At 33.8% G+C, this 24,207-nt stretch overlaps 1 protein-coding gene and 1 non-coding gene across 2 annotated transcripts; one reads left to right on the forward strand and one right to left on the reverse strand.

Annotated features, from left to right (window-relative positions):
* Positions 1-317: 317 nt before the first annotated feature.
* Positions 318-2,089, forward strand: LOC108321761 (uncharacterized). Its single transcript, XM_052878110.1, has 5 exons — positions 318-754; positions 828-954; positions 1,049-1,327; positions 1,414-1,518; positions 1,604-2,089. The coding sequence occupies exons 1-5, from the start codon at positions 318-320 to the stop codon at positions 2,087-2,089; spliced, it is 1,434 nt and encodes a 477-aa protein (XP_052734070.1).
* A 10,186-nt stretch (positions 2,090-12,275) lies between these two features.
* On the reverse strand, positions 12,276-12,382 carry LOC128196841 (small nucleolar RNA R71). Its single transcript, XR_008249247.1, has one exon. It is a non-coding gene; the product is annotated as a small nucleolar RNA R71 (small nucleolar RNA).
* Positions 12,383-24,207: the final 11,825 nt, after the last annotated feature.

The raw sequence follows: 24,207 nt of genomic DNA on the forward strand, positions 1-24,207 counted from the left end.
TTAGTCACAGTCCTAGCTAAGAGAAAGAGAAAAACACATTACATTCTGTAGTTTATACTTAAGGTGACCTGAAATTGCAAAATACAACACCAATTTAGTGGAAGCCACTTACCACCCCAACAGAAACCAACAAATCCCATAGCAGAAGCACCTTTCCTTTTCAAGGCTTCAATAATAGGTTTTGCAATTTCAATACATTTTCCCTGCACATTTAATAGGTAATATCATAATAACACAAAATGTTCTTTTCTTACTTTTCCTTTCCATTCAATTGTAAAAATAAATTCACCCCACAATTTTGTTTTTTGTTCAAGAATATGGCATCAGATGGTTGTGACCCTCCTATTCCACCTTCAGCAAAATCAGATAAGGAGAAGGGCAAGAAGAAATCTTATATGGTCAAGTTGTTAAACCGTTTCAATAACGTAAATGTTTCAAGTAGTCAGCCATCTACACCTACCTCTACCTCCACTGCTAGATTTGTTCCACCACCATTACAAGTTCCTGGTTTGACACCTACTCCACCATCAATTCCACCTTCGTTGGAAGTTCCTCCTTTCACACCTAGTTCAACACAATTTGCTGCTGATCAATGGAGATCACCCTCCCCCCATGTTGGTTCTAACCCAACAACTCCCACAAATATGCCATCACCATCTCCTATAGGGGATAACCCTCCACGTTCAAGTTCAGCAGCCAATGACTTTGAAGATGTTTCCAACAATCGTCCAATCATTACACCTATTGGAGGAGGGTAAGAAAACATCAATTTAATGTTCCAAGCATATACTGTATTATTCTAATATTTGACTTTTATTTTGGTATAGGTTTTATCCGACAAAAACAGCATCCAAAGCAATCAGAGCCACCATCAAGCAACAGTTTGATGAGCCATGGGTGACATGGGGACAAATACCTCAGACACAAAGAGATGTTTTCTTTGAGCGTTTTAAGGTACACTTGTGTTCATTTACATTATGTACTACAGTTAATTTTAAATGTTAAGGTCCTCAATTATTTCGGCCGTATTCATCTTTTTTGTTAACAGAGAAAGGTTTCATGGAGGTCTAACCATGAAGAAAAGGTGAAAAAAAATTTCCACACAAAAGCATCTCATAGATTATCTGAGATGTTTAAAAAAGCTCGAACAGAAGGAAAAAAACCTGATTGGATGGGGGATATTGTTTGGAATGGTCTTTTGGAGAAGTGGAACATGCCACTTTATAGACAAAAATGTGAAACGGCCAAAAAGAACAGGACATCTGACAAGGGTGGTTGTTTGCACACTGGGGGATCCATTAGCGTGCATGAGCATGCAATTCGTCTGGTACATATAAATTTATTTTTACATTTCTATACGGATAAACTTTAAAAATAATTGATGTTAACAACTTACATCTTCTTTGCTTGCAGTCACAGGAGCTAGGTCGGTCAGTGCATGTTGATGAAATATTTCAGCAGACACATATTCGAGCATCAACAGGAGAATTTGTCGATGAAAGGTCTAGGCGGACACATGTTAGTTTCTACTAACTTATTCTTTATTAGGTTATATAATTCTTAGGTCTATCTATTTAACGATAATCATGTATTCATTTAACAGGAAGAGTTTGAAGCCAAATTTTCTCAAATAAGATCTGAGACAGCATCCGTTGGGGCTTCAACATGTGCTCCCCTAGACCCTGCAGATGAGGAAAGATTGAGGAACCAATGTTGGTTGGATGTTGCTGGTGGAAGGTACAAGGGACGCGTATACGGCATTGGAAATGTCAGTGCTCAAGATGACTGTGTCGATAGTTACATACAACAGACACAAGCATCTTCTTCTCAGCAACCGATTGCAGAGGACATTCTTAACCTCCACACACGAGTATCAACCCATGATGACCAACTTCGACAGATGAACTCTCAATTGCAAGGCTTTATTGGTGTCATGATGCAGTATCTTCCACCTTCTGCAGCCGCAATTGCACAACAATTTCTTCAATCCCAGAATCAGCCACAAGCTAATGTTCAACCACAACAACCACAACAACCACAGCAACCAACAGATCAACCACAAGATGATACTGTTTATGGAGATTACTAGTTATGTTTTTAGAAGTAGGACATGTATGACTCACACTTATTCCCTCAATGACTTTTTTCATGTTATTTGAACTTATTATGATTAACAATTATGTAAACTTTCTTATTATGATTAATGAAATGCATGTTTGTAGGTTTTAAAGACTTAATTTATTTATCAAATTTGTGAATGGATATAATGTCCAGGTCTTGTGAATTGTCTGTGTGGTATGGGCAGGTCTTGTAAATTGTCTCTTTTTGGATGTTGGATGACCAGGTCTGCTATTCAAGTCAAGCTGTATGTAAATTATATACGAAATATCCGTATATAATTTATATACAGATTATCCGTATATAAATTATATACGGAATATCCGTATATACGTTATATACGGATAATCCGTATATAAATTATATACGGATTATCCGTATATAAATTATATACGGATTATCCGTATGTAAATTATATACGGATAATCCCTATATAAATTATATACGGATATTCCGTATATAAATTATATACGGATTTCGGCCGTATATAAATGCGATTTTTCTTGTAGTGATACTCCAGCTCTACTACTGCAGGCCGCACAAAACTTGATTCCAAAAGCAACAAATGCATTTTTCTTAGATACAAATCTGGAACCAAAGGGTTTGTGTTGTATGATTTACATTCCCATTCTATTATTGTTTCACGACATGTTATTTTTCATGAACATATTTTCCCTTATCAAAATTCGTTGACTTCATCTTCATCTCCTACATTTGATGATACTTATGATGTTCTTCTTTTTTATTTTCCTATTATGATACCTATTTCCACTGCCACAAATTATCTTGCTAATAACACTTTTAATCATACTGCTGATAATCCAATTACTCCTAGTGTTGAACAACGACTTTCTCTTAGAAATAAGAATAGACATAAATATTTAGATAATTATTACTGTGGTACTACTTCTAGTTTTACATTATCCTATACAACCCCGTATCCTATACACTTGTTTCTTTCTTATGATAAATGCTCTTCTAATCATGCTTCTTTTTGTCACAATATTTCTGCTCAAGTTGAACCTTCTTCCTTTAAAGAGGCCAGTAAGTTTGATTGTTGGAAATAAGCCATGAATTCTGAGCTTTTCTGCCCCTGAAAGCAACCACACCTGGACTTTGGTGGATCTCCCTGATGGCAAGAAACCCATCAGTTGTCGTTGGGTTTATTGTATCAAGCACAAAGCGGATGGTTCTATTGACAGATATAAAGCTCGCTTAGTGGCAAGAGGTTTTACTCAAATTGAAGGAATAGATTACTATGAAACCTTTTCCCCTTTTGTTAAAATCACTATTGTCCCCCTTGTTCTTGCTCTTGCTGACAGATATAAAGCTTGTTGACATTGCATTTCTTCATGGCGACTTACATGAAGAAATATACATGACGCTTCCCCCTGGTCTTTGCCCGTCTACCTCTGGTCTCGTTTGCAAGCTTCATAAGTCACTTTATGGTTTAAAACAAGCCAGTAGAAATTGGAACCACAAACTTACATCTGAACTTCTCTCTCGGGTACACACAAAGTGCTGGTGACCACTCCTTATTCATTAAGCATTCGTCCTCCAATATCACCATCATTCTGGTCTATGTTGATGATATACTTTTATCTGGAAATAACTTGTCTGAAATTACTATTGTAAAAAATCACCTACATCGCAAATTTCACATCAAAAACCTTGGTGATCTTAAATACTTTTTGGGATTCGAAATTGCTAGATCTCGAGCAGGTTTATGTATAAATCAGAGAAAGAATTGTCTTGAATTGATTTCTGAAGCTGGAATGTTAGGATGCAAACCTGCTCCCACACTAGTTGATCCCTCCGTTAAGCTTCACGCTGATGAAGGACTCCCTCTCACAGATCCTTCTTCTTACCGTCACCTCATTGGACGACTACTCTATCTCACTCACACATGACCTGACATTGCTTTTGACGTTCAACAACTTAGTCAGTTTGTTTCTACTCCTTGTCAACCTCATATGCAACAAGCCATGAGGATTATTAGATATTTAAAGAATGCTCCTGGTTCTGGTCTTTTATATGCTGCTGATAATCCCTTCCGCATTCATGCATACTCTGATTCTGATTGGGCCACTTGTGCAACCACTCACAGATCCGTTTCTGGTTTTTGTGTTTTTCTTGGTACTGCTCTTATTTCCTGGAAATCAAAGAAACAAACCACCGTTTCTAGATCTTCTTCTGAAGCCGAATACAGGTCCTTAGCCTCTTTAACTTGTGAACTGCAATGGCTACAATATCGTTTAGCAGATCTACATATATAGTGTCCAACTGCTTACTCTATTTACTGTGACAATACTTCTGCCATTCACATTGCTAAGAATCCTACTTTTCATGAAAGAACAAAACGCATAGACATAGACTGCCACATTACCAGACAAAAACTCCAAGACGGTCTTATCAAGCTTCTTCACGTTTCTTCTAATAATCAACTTGCAGATATTTTCACCAAGTCTCTTTACTCTTTTACCTTTAATACTATTACTTCCAAGCTAAACCTGCATAATATCCATGTTCAGCTTAAGAGAGGGTGATAGAGATCTTCTTCTGATTGTCAACTGAACGGTGTTCTACGTTTACCTACCGTTCGGTCTCTGTAACATATATAGTTTTCTTTACTGTTTTCATTTTAATATTCATTCTATTTTTTTCCCTTTTTGTATAAAGCTTCCGTTGTACTCATTACAATTCAATCAATAATATTCATTTACTGTCTCTGTTCCTTTTTTCTGGATCTTTCGTTTTCTTTCTTCTCGAATATACTTACAAAAGAAATATTTTTTTTTCTTGTAGATACAACGAGCCTTACTTTTAAACAGAGTTTTATCAATTAGTCAATTGAAACTAATAAAACTTACTTTTAAACAGAGTTTTTCTTCTCGAATATACTTACAAAAGAAATATTTTTTTTCTTGTAGATACAGCGAGCCTTACTTTTAAACAGAGTTTTATCAATTAGTCAATTGAAACTAATAAAACTTTTGATTCGAATATAACAATTAATAGATTTTTGACTTTTGAACTTAATGTAAATTTCTTTGGAGGGCTTGTTAGCTTATGACGTGATTGTTAAAAATAAAAATTGAAAATTGTTTAATGTTTTTATATTAAATTGAAACATAAAATTTAAGTCTTAAAGTCTCTCTCACAAAGGTAATTTCATAATTTAATTACTTTTTAGAATTTAAAATTATTTTATTAAAAATGAATATTTTTCATTATTTTAAAGTTTTCAGTCTTACAAAGTAAATAATTAATAGTTTTTTTTTTAACAAATGGGAGTCATTTGGAACAGCCACCACAACCTAGGGGCAAACGACGAAGGCTAGGTGGAAACGCAAGGTTATGAAGGCAAAGCGATACCAGCGACAGTGGAAAAGAGGGTCTGCAAATGGGAGGGAGGTTCTGTAATGGCGGCGTGGAAATGTAGGATGCATAAGAATGCTGAATAAAGCACGGCCGCGAACACGAAGAAGTGAAAATAAGAAATCAAACACACTAGTTGGAATAAAAAGAGAAACCGATGCAGTACCTTGTTTCTTTTTTTTTAAAGCTTAAAATAAGATACTACAATTCTCTCCAAAACCAACATAGTATCTTTTGTTTTACTTATAATATTTATTTAATTTCTTCGTGACATTAACTGTCTTAGAATTAAGTTTGTAGAATGTTGGAAGAGTTCAAGAATTTGGTGAAAACTTAACATCGCCTACGACATATGCAGACTAGACTATCAGGATTACACATACCAATTGCTCTTGCTCCATATAGCTTTGGGCAATCATTGTAACAGTCTTCATCACAGTAGTTATACAACTGCACATCACAGAGTTTTCCCTCTGCCACTTTCACTGTTCCTTCGTTTTCTGCAACAAAAGAAAAAAGCTTGTTTAAAATACAACAATTTTTTTATGAACACAGTGGACTACAACATGAACATATCAAAATCAAAGCATACCAATCCCAATGGAAAGAAGCATAACTAACACAAGTGAGAATATGATCTTCATTCTAATTCAACTTTGGGACAATATTTCTTCCTTCAATGCAATCAATCCAAAGTAGGTTGATATGGCTATATGCAATAAATCCTCTAAACACATTGAGATATATATATATATATATATATATATATATATATATATATATATATATATATATATATATGTATAGATTGATATTTAGCTATATTTAAAATTCAACTTCAATTCATTAGGAAGATAAGGAAAGAAAAGAGAATTTTTATATATACTTATAATTTCCAAGTTTTAATTTCCAAATTTTAAAAAATCACTTCAAATTAATTCAAACTAAAGCTAACAATTAATTCATGTGTTCCTTCTTTATAAAAATTATTAAAGGAATTTTTCTAATTTCTTTTAGTAAAAGGTAAAGTATTAATATATGATCTATCCAAAACTTAATTAATTAAAATTTAATTATTTAAGAATTAAATAATTTTAATGAAAAAATTAATATTGTCCTTATAAGTTGAATAAAATGTTTGACTTGTTTATTGGAAGTAAACAAAAAGCATGAAGATGTGAGAGAAAAAAGCATGAAGACGTGGAGAGAAAGACCTCGAGAAAAAACGGTTGTGTGATATTTTATTTTAATATTATAAAACTACTAAAGAAATTATTAATATCGTTTGACTTATTTGTATAATAACGGTGATGCATAAACGTTTAGTTTGACCTTCTTAAGATGGATTCACCTTGACTTTTGTGGATTAACGTCAGAAAAACTCAGAGTTAAAAAGTTCCTCATAAAAGAAACTTATAGGTTTAATTGCTTGCATTGTCCCTAGTTTGGCTGCAACGTGTCAAAGTAGTCCATCTTTTTAAAAAAATTTCAATTACGTACAAACTTGGTTTAAAAGTGTCAATTTCGTCCAAACGTATGTAAAATTTGCTTCAATCAAGTCCGTTCCGTTAAATTCACCAAAACGGACGTTAATTTTTTAGTTCTCTCTCCTCTGCTCCTCTGCTTCTCTGTTGTGCTCCTCTGGACATTATAAAATAATATAATGATAATATAAAATATAAAATAATACATTAAGCAATTATTAGAAAATTTGAAAATATTATGCATATATATTAAATGAAAAAAACAGTATACGTGGACTAAGTTATACAGAACTTCTGCAGAGTAATGATTGTGGATGAAACTCTCATTTCTCATATATTTATACTTGGTTTTAGTTTATCTTACAAAAACATGAAAACTAAATCTAAACAAAAAGTATTCTTTTCACACCCATTTTCTGCTTCATTCGATAATTGCTTTTCGTAGTAAAATATTATATTAAAATAATAACAATAAATATAATTAAAATATTATAATTCGTAGTAAAATATTATCTAAAAATCAAATAATTCATTTTTCTGTTCTTTAACTAAAAAGGTATTTACAAAATTATTTATTTTGGTATAATATTGGTTGAACTGTTTCTACATATTTTCATTTTCTTTAAAAAAGAATTATACGTTTTGTGTTAATTATATATATATAATTTATCGTCATTAAAAGTATATTAAAAATATATATAAGATAATAGGATAAATCATATATATTTAAAATAATTTATTAATTAATTTATTTACTAAAATAGTTTTAAGATAATAAAATATAAGATAGATATTTATATTTGAGATTAATAAAATTATTTTACTTTAAAATACACACATATTTTAATTAATAGATACTGTATAACTTTAATTTTTTCTTTCAATTAACAGGCACAATTCTCTATTAATAAATCATATGTAGCATATTGGTAAAAAAAAAGTGGAATAATAATTTAGATAAAATCATTTAGTTACATCATGATCATGATTTAATTTATGTAAATATTAAATATAAGTGAAAAACATTTTACTAAAGGAGTAGCAGAGCATAGCAGCAGCAGAGGAGAGAGAAAAAAAAATTAACGTCCGTTTATGTGAATTTAACGGAAGGGACTTGATTGAAGCAAATTTTACATACGTTTGGACAAAATTGACACTTTTAAACCAAGTTTGGACGTAATTGAAACTTTTTTAAAAAGACGGACTAACTTGACACGTTGCAGCCAAACTGTGGACAATGCAAGCAATTAAACCAAACTTATAAGACCAAAATATTTATAAAAGTATTGTGAGTTAAAATCAACCATAGGTTTTTTTAGAAAATAATAATTTTAAATACAAAAAATATAATTAATCCTAATTTATTGTAAATATAATTGTTGTAATTTCTAAAAATAATCAAATTACATTTGATAGGCCAAAGTTATCTACTTATCTTTATTATTATATAAAATAAATATTTATTTGGTTTAAATATATAAACTATATATTGAATTTAAATTGTGATATAATATTTTGTTAACAATAGTTTAAATAAACAATTATTTAAGAATAAATCTTTTTAAAATATATATTGATTGAAATATATATATCAAATATACCAGGATATTATCTCATTTTAATTGTTCATCAGCTAATTTGATATGTGCATCTAAATAAAAGAAAAAGTTTTATTAAATAGTCTACGCACAGGTTGTTTATTTTTTTAATAATAATATTAATATATATGATAATGATTTTCCAATGAAAGAAATACTTTTCGTAAGAGTAGAAAAAAAGCACATAATTTTATCTTATTTATTGTTATTAGTGCTTAATACATTGGTGTTTATAAATTAAAATATATACGATCTATCCAAAACTTAAATAATTAACATTCTCCTTATAAGTTGAATAAAATGTTGGACTTGTTAATTGGAAGTAAACAAAAAGCATGGAATATGGGAGAGAAAGAGTTGTGTGATATTTTATTTTAATATTATAAAATTACTAAAGAAATCATTACACATTTAATTTAATATAATAAAATAGTTAAATTTAAGAATATATATATATATATATATATATATATATATATATATATATATATATATATATATATATATATATAATTATAATTATCACAAATATAATTTTATAGAAAAAATGCACTTTATTAACCACATAGGATCTATTGGTAAATGTTAATTATAGACTGAGTGCATATTTATGTCCGTATTTATGTTTTAAAATTTAAATTTTTGACGGGATATTTGCGCTTAAATGGTTGGTTTGAAGAGAATTTGTGATTATTGGATTTATTGTGTTTGGAAATAAAAGGGGCTTAAAAAGTGATTTTAATTGCATAAATTATTCTTGAAAATTATTACGTTTATTTGTGTAGCTTAAATTACAAGTTTATTGGTCCAAATTGCAAATTAAAGCCCAAAATCAGATTTTGTTTGGAAAATAATATAAACTGGATAAAACAAACAGTCTTTACTCTTGAACCTCCTAAAAATCCGTACATACACGACCACCATCATCTTCCTCGCGTACCATCCTCACTAGACCACAAGTTGTCGTTGCCAATTTCCTTTGTTTTCATCACTTGCAAATCCGAAAAATGTAGAGAAACCTCTAGTATCCAGTCGTGAAATAGAACCGTGAGAACTCCTCATCACGCCTGGCCATCGCAAAACCCATCAACCTCACCGGACCATCTCCTCGTCGAGCCGTCGTTGTAAGAGTAGCGCCTCCATGGTCACCTCAAGCCAGCGAACATCAACACGCATCAACCATGGCCTTCTCAATCACGCTTCTCACTCACCATCTCATCTTCGTCCAACCCTACCTCACTGGGAACAAATCACGGCACACCTCCAACCTCTTCGTCGCGCACCACGTTCATCGTCATCCTCATGCGACCTTCGTTCACACTCGCCTAAACCACCATTGCGGCTCGACACCAAGCAAATCCTAATCGCGTCGTGTCCACGCCTCCACTAGTGCACGTCGTTAAACCACTACTCCCCACCATCACTTTCAGACCTACAAAGCCAAACCAAAAACCCAGAAAATCACCATGTGCAGCTACAAGGGAGAAGAGCAAAACAACGCGTAGCGTTCTCCTTCTTCTCACGGTGTAGGCGTAGCAAGCCCTTTCTCAAAGTGCAGAACCCTAATTTTGGGGTGGAAAAGGGGCTTCCACATGGCAGGCTTCCATTGGATAATGAATCTGGTCAAAGGGTCAACTCTGGTCAAGGTTAGGTCAAGTCTGGTCAACTAAGGGATTAAAATGCAATTGTGGTAAAGAAAGAAGATGGGTTAAAGTGCAATTAGGGAAACTTTCAGGGGCTTTTCTGTAATTTTGGAAATTTAAAAAGGACATTAATGAAATAGATAATTCTGTTGATATTTTTAAAGATAATTCATTTAATTTGAAAGTATATCCATGATAAGTGTGAAAAAGAGTTGTTTTTACACTTATAAATGATCTCAATCTTCTAATTATTCATGTTATTACTCAGTGAAATGTTGTAATAGGAAGTAGATTGTTTTGTAAATTATTGTACAGGAAAGGATGTATAGTTGGGAGCTGTCAGCCAAGTTTCGCATAGCGCAAGCCAAAACTCGCAATGCCAGGAAACGGAAATTCGCATAGCGCACCATTACTTGTGCGCTGTGCGAATAACATCAGTTGAGAGGCAGCAGTTACACGAAATTCGCATAGCGCACACACACCTGTGCGCTGTGCGAATTAATGAAGTTATTGGTTTTAAAAGACGTGACAGAAAGGCAGAAACCATCTTCTGACACACGAAAATAGCCAGAAAAATACTGGAGAATTCAGGAGACGATCAGGAGACCTTTCAAGACATCAAGACTTCACTTTCTGCAAGGAATTGCTGTAAAGAGTACGTTTGAGATATCTAGGATAGGCTAAATTTTCTGTTCATTGGAATTGGTTGTATGACGAAACGTTAATGTAAATTTCCTGTGCAATATATGTTTCTGTTCTTGTTCTTTTCTTGACTTGCTTTTGATTATACGGAAGTATTAATCTCTTTAAAAGTTCTTTTGTACTGGGAAGTATTTTTTGAACCAGAAACGTAAGAAAAGAAACTAAAAGTAACTACGCTAGGAATAGTTATGTGCTTCTGGTCATTCTTAACATCTGAACTTAATGCAAAATTATCTGATGAATTAATTAAGGAATTAATAATTCAATGGATAATTTTAGAACTTGTTTTAAGCAATTAAATCAAGATACTCTCATGTGAATGCTTGAACAGAGAATATATGTTGTTCAGAATCTTACTGTAATGTTAGTCAAAGACCAATTCCAGTGATCTTTTATTGCATTTTTAAATCTTAATTGTTTACGTTGTAAATTTCATGTTTAAATCCAAGTTGAAATCACAAATATCATCAGTAATTGATCTTGATAAATAATTTTCATTGAAATACGTAACTCAAATTCCCTTGGGAGAACGATACATTTTTACTTATCACTGTATTACTTGTAACGATTTGGTATACTTGCCAAAAAGTTATCAAGTTTTTGGCGCCGCTGCCGGGGAATTTTATTGTTATTGTTATTTCAGTCATTCATTATTTATCAATTTCAATTCTGTTCCATTATTTGTAAATCCATTGTTTTTAATTTTTTGTATATCTGTGTATACATTGTTGTGTTGTTTCTGTTGTTATTTTTTTGGGTTGATATCTTGAGATTTTTGTTCTCTGAATGAGTAGGAGAACAAAATCTGAAAATTTATTGTTTGATTCTGAGATAGAGAGAACAGCCCGTAGGAATAACAGTAGACGTAGGAGAGAAAATAGAAAAAAGAAGCTAGAGAAGCTAGCTTGTCTTCTATCTTCAACACTTTTTCTTCATTTGATCAAAAGGATAAGGATATGGAGGGAAATAATGAGGACGATCGAGTTAGGCGTACGTTGGAAGATTATGCTTCTGTGTCTGTACCTTCATCTTTCAATAGTATAGCCCGACCTGTGGTAAATGCTGCTAATATGGAAATGAAACCTGCACTAATTCACCTTGTTCAAAGTAATCAGTTTACAGGAATGTCACACGAAAATCCCTATGATCATCTGACAACGTTTACTGAGATTTGTAACACTGTAAAAATTTTACATGTGTTAGATGAAGCAATTAGATTGAGTCTATTTCCCTTTTCTTTGGGTGGAAATGCAAAGCTTTGGCTAAATTCTTTTCCTGAAGGGAGTCTGACTGCTTGGGATGACGTAGTGGCAAAATTTTTGACTAAATATTTCCCCCAATCCAAGATTAATAAAGGTAAACAGGAAATATCATCCTTTCAACAAGACCATGAAGAGTCGTTGAGTCAAACATGGGAGAGGTTCAAGGGGTTGCTGAGAAAAACTCCAATTCATGGATTTGACATTCCCACTCAATTAAACCTTTTCTTAGGAGGTTTAAAATCTCACACAAAGCTTATGCTAGATGCCTCTGCTGGAGGTAACATTAGGTGGAAGACACCTGATGAGGCACATGAAATAATTGAAAATATGGCATCTAGTGATAACGATGTCCACAGTGAGAGAGTGCAAACGCAAAAGAAAGGAATGTTTGAATTGCAATCCCAAGATGCCTTGTTAGCCCAAAATAAAATCATGACTCAACAGCTTTAGTCTTTGATGAAAAAGTTGTCACAACTACCCAAGGAACTACAAACTGTATCACAGGCACAACATCAAACTGTGCAAGGTTGTGAACTGTGTGGTGGAGATCACCAAAATGGACAGTGTGCTATTCAGTCCAATGCTAAGGAAGAGGTAAATTACATGGGTAATCAAGGCCGTCCAGGCAATTATGGAAATTATAATCAAGGATGGAGACCTCATCCTAGCATGGGTCAGGCTAGTTCTAGTAGACCACCACAACAATAGTTTCAACAACAACCTACTCTTTCTGATAGGACATCCAAACTTGAAGAAACTCTACAACAATTCATGCAAGTATCCATCTCCAATCAAAAGAGCATTGAAGCTTCTATTAGAAACTTGGAGACACAAGTGAGTCAACTTGCAAAGAAGTTGGATGAGACATCTGAAAAGAAATTTGTGGCTAAGAATGAAGTTCACTCCAGGGAGGAATGTAATGTCATAATAACCAGAAGTGGAAAAGAAGTGGGGTTTGATTCCAAGGCGAAAAATAAAGAGATTCAAGTACACAAAGAGGAGGATCAAAAGAAGGTGATTGAAGAAGAAGAAAGTAGAAACAGGAAGGAAGATGGAAAACAAAAAGAGAAAGTGTTGGTGAAGCAACTTCCTTATCCTAAAAATACTTCACAGAAGGATAAGGAAAGACAAATGGATCGGTTCAAGAAGATATTTAATCAATTTGAGATTACTTTGCCCTTGACTGAAGTACTGCAACAAATTCCTGCTTATGCAAAATATGTGAAGCAATTCCTCAATAAAAAGAAGAAGTATTTAGATGAGGAAACAATTGAAGTGCAGGGAAATTGTAGTGCAATTATGCAGAAATCTCTACCTCCAAAAGTCAAAGATCCAGGGAGTTTCACGATTCCTTGCACCATTGGAAATCATGATATAGGGAAGGCTCTTGTTGACTTAGGTGCTAGCATTAATTTGATGCCCTTATCTATGCTCAAAAAGATTGGTGACCTTGAAGTCAAGTCAACAAGAATGATCTTGCAAATGGCAGATAGGTCCATTAAGCATCCTTACGGTGTAGTGGAAGATGTGGTGATTAAAGTTGATAAACTAAAATTCCCTGTTGATTTTGTAGTAATGGAAATGGAGGAAGGTGTAGATATACCTCTCATTCTTGGAAGACCTTTCATGAAGACAGCTAAGGTTGTCATTCATGTTGATGATGGAACTGTAAAATTAAAAGACCAAGATGAAGAGGTGATATTTAATGTCTTTGAAGATGTGAAGCAAAATCAAAAGGAAAAGACTAGTTCCAAAGTAAAAGATGAAGTTTTAGCAATTACTAGTCTTCCAAGGCAAGTTGCCAAGTTGGCCAAGAAGAATCTTAATTGTTTCAATCCAAAAGTGAAGGAAAGAGATGAAGATAAGGAGAAGCAAAGAGTTCACCAACAAATTGAAGTGAAAAGTGATGAACTCAAACCTGGAATACCTGTGAATCTTAAGAACAGGTTATGGGTCATCAAGGACATAAAGGCAAATGGAGTACTCGAAATTGAGGCTCCATATTCAAGAAGAATTAAGTTGGTGACAAGAAAGTTACTCAGAAAATGTTGGTGTCATGAAAGGAAAAAGAACACTAACATCAAGAATCCAACTTAACCATGAATTTTCTGGGTCAAGCTAGTGACGTTAAAGAAGCGCTTGCTAGGAGGCACCCTAGCACATGTTTGTATATATGTGTTTGTTGATTCTGTTTCTGTAATTGTTGAGATTGATTGTGGAGAGGAAGTGTTAATGAAGCTTGAGGATTGATTTCTGACGTTTTAGTCGCACAGCGCACAGCTGAGGTGCGCTATGCGACTAGATGATTTTATGAAGCAGTGATTTATTCGCACAGCGAATTGCATGCGCTAGGCGGGAGAGACAAAGAAATTGTTCAGAGATTGTGGTTCGCACAGCGCATCACATGCGCTTTGCGACTTAAAACGTAATTTTCTTTCTTTAAAAGAATTCGAATAGCGCATAGGATAAGCAAGGCGAATAAAAATCACGTGAGTAAATTGGGAGAAATTGAGCAATTAATTCGCATAGCGCAAAGTTTCCGCTCTGCTATTCAAAGTTTGAGGGAGATCTCTGTCAAAATATTCGCAAGGCTAAATTTTGTGCAAAGCGAATTAATTCTAAAGTGCTTGTTAATTTTAATTCGCATAGCGCACAGCTGAAGTGCGCTATGCGAATTGTCTTGTGCATTAAAATTAAAATTATTCGCATAGCGCATAGTATGTGGTGCGCTGAGCGAATTTTGTGTTAAAAATTTTTTTAAAAAAAATAAAATAAAATAAATTTGAAGTGCTAATTCGCATAGCGCACAGTATGTGGTGCGATGTGCGAATTTTGTTTAAAAAAAAAATTTTAAAAAAAAAAGTTTAAAAAAAAAATAAAAATTAAAAGTACTAATTCGCATAGCGCACAGTCTGTGGTGCGCTAAGCGAATTTTGTTCAAAAAAAAAAAATTAAAGTACTAGTTCGCATAGCGCACAGTAAGTGGTGCGCTAAGCGAATTTTGTTCTAAAAAAAATTATAATAAAAAAAAATTGTTGTATTCGCTTAGCGCACAGCTCTGGTGCGCTTAGCGATGCTTATGCAGATGACTTCTCTTTTGAGTTTGCAGCAATCCTTCTATGGCCTAAGGGCAAGCCTAAGTCCAGGTGGGAGAATGCCTATCCAGGAGCACCAGAGCCAGAGTTAGATGAGCAGGAGGAGATGATGGCAGGCGATGGTGATGAGGAGGAAGAGGAGCCAAATCCCAAATGGACACAACAGAGTTATCATTCACAGGAGAGCCAGTGGAGATCAGGAGCTGATGGGTCATGGTAGAGCGAGTCCTGTTGTTATGTTGATTGTCAATTTTTATTTCAGTTTAGTTGTTCGTATGTGGAACTTTGTTTAGTTCAGTTATGTTTGTGGTTGTAAAGACAATTGTGTTTTGATTTAATGATTTGGCATTGTCTGATTAAGTTATGTGATTCTTAAGGATGATGACATGTATGTTTGTGGTGGTTGTGCTTCAAAAGTTTTACTGTGTGTATGAATATGATCAGATCTGTGAGTGTTGAGAGCATATATTGATTGAGAGATATTGAGTTGTCTAGATACGGAATTGGCTTTTGCATGATTTTGAATCTACGTATATACACACACTTTTTGGTTAAGGATGACAAAGGCCTTGTTTATTATTGACTATATAGCTACTTGGCCAGATAGCCAACCTTTAGACAGTGTGATACATTTGTGAACCCTTTTGAGCCTTGAAAATTTTTTCCTTCCACCCTGAGCCTATTAGATGATATCCAACCTTACACCTTAGAAGAGAACATGAATTATGCTTTAAAAGATGTTAAGGTTGAATTCAAGTTTGTGGGAAGAAAAGATGATAAAAAAAAATTAAATACATAAAAGCTCAAAATGAAAAAGAAGGTTGAGCTATGAAAGAAAATGGTATGTGATGAATGATATATTTTGGGATTTGAGTATTGGATTGGGAATTGAAGTTGTTCTCTTCTTAATAGGTGTCTTTGAATCCAAGAAAAACCATGATTCTTTTTCTAGCAAAGCCAAGCCTTACCCTGAAAAGACCTTTGGATTTAACCAATAGTGTGTGAATCAAATGAAATGCAAAAGCTGATGAAGTTCTATGTCAATTCTACTGTCATGTGAGGACAAACACTTGAGTGTAAGTAATGATAAATGTTGATCTGATCTTTCATATTCTAAGCACAGGTGATTTTGTAAGTGATGCTCCATGTCATGCTTGTTGAAATCTTTAGGAATGCATGTGATTTTTTTCTGATATGCAAAGTCATTCTATCAAAATATCAAATGTCTGTGTGTCGTTTATTTTCTTTTTGTGATTTCCTGAGGGCATGAAATAGTTCAAGTTTGGGGGAGTTGATAAGTGTGAAAAAGAGTTGTTTTTACACTTATAAATGATCTCAATCTTCTAATTATTCATGTTATTACTCAGTGAAATGTTGTTATAGGAAGTAGATTGTTTTGTAAATTATTGTACAGGAAAGGATGTATAGTTGGGAGCTGTCAGCCAAGTTTCGCATAGCGCAAGCCAAAACTCGCAATGCCAGGAAACGGAAATTCGCATAGCGCACCATTACTTGTGCGCTGTGCGAATAACATCAGTTGAGAGGCAGCAGTTACACGAAATTCGCATAGCGCACACACACCTGTGCGCTGTGCGAATTAATGAAGTTATTGGTTTTAAAAGACGTGACAGAAAGGCAGAAACCATCTTCTGACACACGAAAATAGCCAGAAAAATACTGGAGAATTCAGGAGACGATCAGGAGACCTTTCAAGACATCAAGACTTCACTTTCTGCAAGGAATTGCTGTAAAGAGTACGTTTGAGATATCTAGGATAGGCTAAATTTTCTGTTCATTGGAATTGGTTGTATGACGAAACGTTAATGTAAATTTCCTGTGCAATATATGTTTCTGTTCTTGTTCTTTTCTTGACTTGCTTTTGATTATACGGAAGTATTAATCTCTTTAAAAGTTCTTTTGTACTGGGAAGTATTTTTTGAACCAGAAACGTAAGAAAAGAAACTAAAAGTAACTACGCTAGGAATAGTTATGTGCTTCTGGTCATTCTTAACATCTGAACTTAATGCAAAATTATCTGATGAATTAATTAAGGAATTAATAATTCAATGGATAATTTTAGAACTTGTTTTAAGGAATTAAATCAAGATACTCTCATGTGAATGCTTGAACAGAGAATATATGTTGTTCAGAATCTTACTGTAATGTTAGTCAAAGACCAATTCCAGTGATCTTTTATTGCATTTTTAAATCTTAATTGTTTACGTTGTAAATTTCATGTTTAAATCCAAGTTGAAATCACAAATATCATCAGTAATTGATCTTGATAAATAATTTTCATTGAAATACGTAACTCAAATTCCCTTGGGAGAACGATACATTTTTACTTATCACTGTATTACTTGTAACGATTTGGTATACTTGCCAAAAAGTTATCAATCCACAGAAAATATCTTATCAACAAACTATTCAGAGTTCAAGCCTAATCATTAGTAAAAAACAACTTTTTAACGTGTAAGACCCATGAAAAATATTTACCTTAATAGTAACAATTTTATAACTAGATATCTTTGAGAATGAAAAATATAATAAGTTTATGTAAAAAATAAAATGTGGAAAGCTAAATAAGAAATTTTGGTAGCTTAATTGGTAGAAAATTTTGGTGATTTCAAGAACATGGGTTCAAACTCTCTTCTACCTTTTTCTAAAAAAAAAAAATTAAAATATTGATAGTGGATAAAGAACTCAGATTTTAAGGCATTATTGAGGAATCCAATATGTCAAGTGGTGGTTAAAATATTAATATAATAAAATAATATTAAAAAAATTGGTGAATAGTAAAATTTTTGGACTATAAATAGCCATGAGAGGGGAGGCTGTTCTGCACAAAGAGAGAAAGAATCAAGTGAGAAAGCTTGAGAAATAGAGAAGAAAGAGTTAGGAAGAAATTTTTAGTTGTAAGAAGAGTAGAGGTTCTAGAGGGTTTTCGGGGAAACAAATTCTTATGGCTTGAAATCTTTGGTTTTCTTTGCATGGAAAGATGATTATGATATTTGAGAGGTTCATTGATTGTGACAGAAAATACCCTATGCGAGATTTGAGCCACTTTATTTCTTTTTTTTGTGTGATATGTCTCTTGATTGCTTGCACATATGCCTTGGCTTGACTCTTGTTGTTAACTCTTGATTGATATGCATGTTTAGACGTGATAAAGGCATTTTTATTCTTGAGCCTCTCTAGCCAAATAAGCTTACCTTGTTCTGATTCTTTGAAAACCCTTTTTGAGCCTATACTTTCCTCATTTCTTTGTTTTGAAGCTCATACACTATCCTTAAGTGAAAAACCATGATTACCTTAACCTTAGGGAATTTTGGAGCTTTGGAAGTGTTTTGGGAACAAGTGTGGCCTCCTTAGGGATTCTTATGAGTTGGCTAGTTGGTTCTTCTTCTTGTTTTGTTTTTGTAAATATATGTGTATCTTGTCTTTTACAGTTTTGTTTTGAAAAGAGAGAAAAGAAAAGAGAAAAAAATAAAAAATAAAAATAGAAAAAAAATGAATGAAAAAAAATGTGAATAATGGAGTCAAGAAGAGGATTGAATTAGAGGTCTGGGTGTGATTTTACTGTGTTTACACTTGTTCCCCATTGCTCCTCTATTTCTTTTGGTTTGTAACTTGTCATCCATATTTTATCCTCCCTTATCCTTGGCCCCATTACAACCATGAAAAGACCTTTTGATCTGAACATGCATATGTTTTGAGTGTTGATATTAGAGGCTTGCCAAGTTTGTTGTTGTTTGCTTTCTTGAGTGCATTGTGTTGAAATTCTTTACCTTATACACTTAAGAGAAACACTGATAGTGCATCTGTGAGGTTTTCTTACTTTTGACTCACCTCTTGAGCTGATTGATTATTTTACCGTGTTTGAAATGCTTGGATGATTTCATGAGTATCCGCTTTCCTTGATTCTGTGTTGGATATTATCTACTACTTTTCTCTGTCCAAATTCCTTGAGGACTGTGTAATTTTGTTTGTTTCCTTGTTAGTTTTTGTTTTCTGTACGTTGAGGGCGCCTAGGCGTGAATCGCTGCTCGAAGGTTGGCATTCAGCGTCCCTGAAAGCGCACCCAGGCATGGGTGCGAGAATTCTAGCGTTGAGGGCCCTAGAAAAGGGAGCCCAAGCATGGTTGTGAAACATCCAACGCTGAGGGCCCAGAAAAGGGTGCCTAAGCGTCCTACGACCTTCAACAACCTTCTCTTTTGGTGCTCTTTCTATCCTTTTTGTGTTCCAACTTCTTGAGGTTTTAACTCCTCTTCCAATTCATCCCAATTTTCTACAAAACCAAGGGAATTTAGTGATAAAATCCTCAAGTATAAGCTCAACTCTTTTATTCATCAAAATAAGTGGAAAGGAATAGAACTAGCAAGTTTCTAAGTCAACAAGGATTGATTTAGTATAAAAATTGCATATCAGATCAGCCTTAGATACATGGTCAAATGATGGAGTAAGGATAGAGATACGATCATGTGTTAGTACTCCAAGGTAAGACCTAAAAACATCTACATTTGGTCCAGATGCTACTTTAGTGACCACGTCAAATGACAGGTGTCCTCTCACCTGTATTTCTTCTAAGTATAAGTTGTCTTAATCTCGTCGCTCCTTTGGTGGGTCTAGATGGAACGACTTCATACCCTAATGAATGTGGTTCCTCAGCCATATATTTGTCACAATAAATAAGATAAAAGATTAATAAAAGACTTATAAAATAACATATATTGTCTAACAAAAGCCATACATTTTTACACAAATATGAAATTCATACATAATCATATGGATTGGTCATATGTATATTCCCTCATTGTGATCTTCCCGAATTGCATGTACAACATCAACTAGAGGGTCATCATCCAAATTTATTGTTGTTTTAAATGGATGGTTGTCAACAATATGAAGATTACTTATATTTGTCTTCTTTATCTTCAATTTGTCTTTTTCCGTTAAGAGTGACATACCAATGGTCAGATGTAGGATCTTTGACATAAAAAACCTGACTTGCTTGATATGCCATGATAAAGGGTTCGCCTCCATAACCAACCTTTCGAAAATCAACTAGTGTTATACCAAGTTCATCTATTTTGACACCTCTCTTATTGTCAATCCACTTACATTTGAAGAGTGCAACAAAAAACTTACTGTAATCAACCTCCCATATCTCTTCTATTTTACCATAATATCTCATTGATCCAATTACAGGATTTTGATCTTTAGATGTGGAAAATTGTAGGGACTCAGCTTCTAGACTGACACCACTATTTTGTATCGTGCTTTTATCATCCAAAGTCTTTGTATAGAATGTGAAATTATTAATTTCATAGCCTTTACAACTTACAACATCAAAATTTAAACCATTTTCTAGCCACAACAAAGTCTCAAAAGACCCTGATTCTTTCAAAACTTCAGATTTGAACCAGGACAAGAATGTTCTGTTACGCTCCATCAACTGTCATTTCTCTTATTGTCTTGGATACTTGTCCTTTACAACGACTTTGTATGCTTGGAAAAATGGGATCACCTCATATGTGTTGTTTAATATGTACAGATGTGCTTGCATCAACTCTTCACAACTTTTCGTCATCACATTCATACCTCATGCTTTTACTTCTAGAACATCGATTCAACCATGATGTCCGAGGAATTCCTATCGGATTTGCTTTAGCCATATAATCACAGCAAAACTCGATACTTTCTTCAGCAATATACCTTTCAGTCATTGAACCTTCTAGACGATATTGAATTTTGACGTACCCTTTCAAAATCTTCATATAACGCTCAATATGATACACCCATCTTAAGTATAGTAGTCCATACAACTTGATTTCTCTGACCAAATGAACAATTAAATACACCATGATGTCAAAAAAGGATGGAGGGAAAAAAATTTCTAGCTGACACAAGATGATAATAATGTCGCCTTGAAGTTCATCTAACTTTGTAGGATCGATGACTTTACTACAAATTAACGAGAAAAATGAGCACAATCGAGTTATGGTCCGCCTAAATTTTTTGGGCAAAATTCCACGAATTGCCACTGGTAACAATTGTTCCATTAAGACGTGACAATCGTGAGACTTTAGTCCAACAAGCGTTAAGTCTTGCATTGACACTAAGATCTTGGTATTTGAAGAGTATCCTTGTGGTGCCTTGATACTCTTTAAACAAAGGCAAAAACTTATCTTCTATTGTCTGGACATTGTGTAACATACAGGGGACAAATCAGTATGTTTATCAATCTCTTTTGCTACCAACTCTTCTCGGATCTTCATGTCAACCAAATTCAAACGAGCATTCACTCCATCTTTTGTTTTTGCTTGAATGTTGAGTAGTGTACCAATCAATCTATCACACACATTCTTCTCTACATGCATTACATCTATGCAATGTCTAACATATAACTTTCACCAATATGGAAGATCAAACAATATTGATTTCTTCTTCCAAGGGATCGTTACAAATGACTTCTTGGATGTTTTCCCAAATACATGATGCACTTTATTAACTTTTAACGGACTTCAAGGCTAGTAAGTGGAATTGGTGCATCATCTTTCTCTTGTTGTCCATTGAATGTCTTTTTAACCTTCGATATGGATGATTAGGTTGTAAAAATCTTCGATGACACATATACATTGTCTTCCTTCCCTGTTTTAATTGTTGAGCTGTAGTGTTTTCTACACATATAGGACATGCTTTATGACCCTTCACACTGTACCCCAACAAATTACCGTAAGCTGGGAAGTCATTAATGGTGCAAAATAACATGACATTCATCATGAAAGTTTCAGAAGAAAAGGCATCAAATATTTCACTCCCACCAACCCACAACAACTTCAAGTCTTCAACTAGGAGCCTAAGATAAACATCTATGTCAACATTCATACCATCATGTACTTTCTTTTCATTCCATCAATAGTTAAACCAAATGGGTTCATTCCATCAATAGTTAAACCAAACCTAAGATTTCTACATTCTTGACCAAATTGGGGGAATTCTTGATCAATATTTTTCCATTCCTTTGAATCAGATGGATGTCGAAGCAGTCCATCAGTGGTTCTCTCATCTACATGCAATCTTAGGTTTTTAGCGTCTTTCGGATTCGCGAACAAACGCTTAAGTTTGGCCATGAGTAGAAGGTATCAAACTACTTTCAAAGAAGAACCACTTTTTTCTGTGTAACCACTATCTTCACTGTTGTTTTTAGACTTGTATCATGTTAACCCACATTTTGGACACTTTGTCAAAACTTCATACTCATTCCTATATAATATGCAATCATTCAGACATGCATGTATCCATTTACATACTACACCCATCGGACAAAGCATTTTTTTTGCATCACAATTACGAGTAGGTAATGTATTTCCATGTGGCAGCATTTCATTCAATAGCGACAACAATTCCGTAAAACTCTTATCAGTCCATCCATTGGTCGCCTTTAAATTCATGAGTTTTAACACCGTTGACAACCATGTGAATTTAGTTGAACCCACATATAAAGGAGTCTCTGCATCAATGGACATCGTTTCATATACATGCGCTTGGGAAAGCTTCTACGCCAACATCGCGAATCATGTCGTCTAAGTTGTCTTCTTCTGGTTGATCTTCTATGGTGGAATCGAATACATTTTAAGTTGGAGAGACAGTTGCAAAGTCTATTAATTCGTCGTGCCATATCCATGTTATATAATGTTGTACGAAACCATCATAGATAAGATGTTCCCAAATATTGGTTGCGTTCATTTTCCTCCCATTCTAACAGTTGACATAGGGACATCTAAACTTGACTTCATCATCACTTGTACTCGCATTACGTTGCGCGAACTGTATGAATTAATCCAATGTTGATCCGTACGCATATTTATTGAAATTGTTTACACAATTTCAATAATCTTGAATGATCACTTTGATCATTTTTGTATTCAAGGTCTGACCTTATCCCATTCAAGAAGATTCACTTTTTTTAGTTTATTAAACATATATATTTTAAACAATATATCTAAAATTTCACAAAAACTTTTCAACATTTCGCATTGCTCTTCAAGTTACACGAAATGAAAGCGATTATAAATCACAATCAAATAAGCACCCGAAGATCAATACAAAACACAACTGCAAATTTTCATGAAATTTAAGACATGTATATTAAAATATATATGTATTAATAAACTATGAAAAAGTTATTACTCTTCTTAAACTATCCAACCGGATAATTCAAGATTAATTACTTGTAAATTATTATTACCATGTCCTCCCTATTCATTTGTAAAAAGTATCTTTGTTCAAAAAAATTTGTATTGAATCTCAAAGGGGAAACTAAGGCTAATTCACAAACAATAATATATATTCAAGCAAACAAATAATTACATATGGAACATCATTCTAATCATCAAATGGCAATAAAACTGCTAGTCCTATAACTAATATATTAATCTCACAACAATAATTATCAAACACATATTCATATTAATCACCAAATAATAATAAAATTCATAATCATATCACCAATATATCAATCTCACAACAATAATTATCAAATTAATATTCATCTTAATCACCAAATAACAATAAAATTGATAATTCAATCACCAATATATCAATATCAAAATAATTATCAAACACATATTATCAAACACAAAAAAAAACTTGTGAAATGAACTAACTAGTAGCAAAGTGGAGAGCAATGCGCGAAAGATATGGAGGTAGCGTGGAGAGCAGTTCGTTTGGTTGGAGACTCCAAGGCAACAACGGAGTTCCTTTATGTGGCATCGGTGGAGACGTTGGGGCAACAGTGGAGGGAGCAGCAGCAGAGAGAGTAGTGATACAGAAACGTTGTTGGAGGGAGTGAGATGCACAACCCTCAGTGTGACAAAAATGGAGGCCCCGTGGTCGTTGAAGGTAGTGGCAGAGGGAGCAGCGGT

Source organism: Vigna angularis, chromosome 5 (genome assembly GCF_016808095.1).
Source record: "Vigna angularis cultivar LongXiaoDou No.4 chromosome 5, ASM1680809v1, whole genome shotgun sequence".
NCBI lineage: Eukaryota > Viridiplantae > Streptophyta > Magnoliopsida > Fabales > Fabaceae > Vigna > Vigna angularis.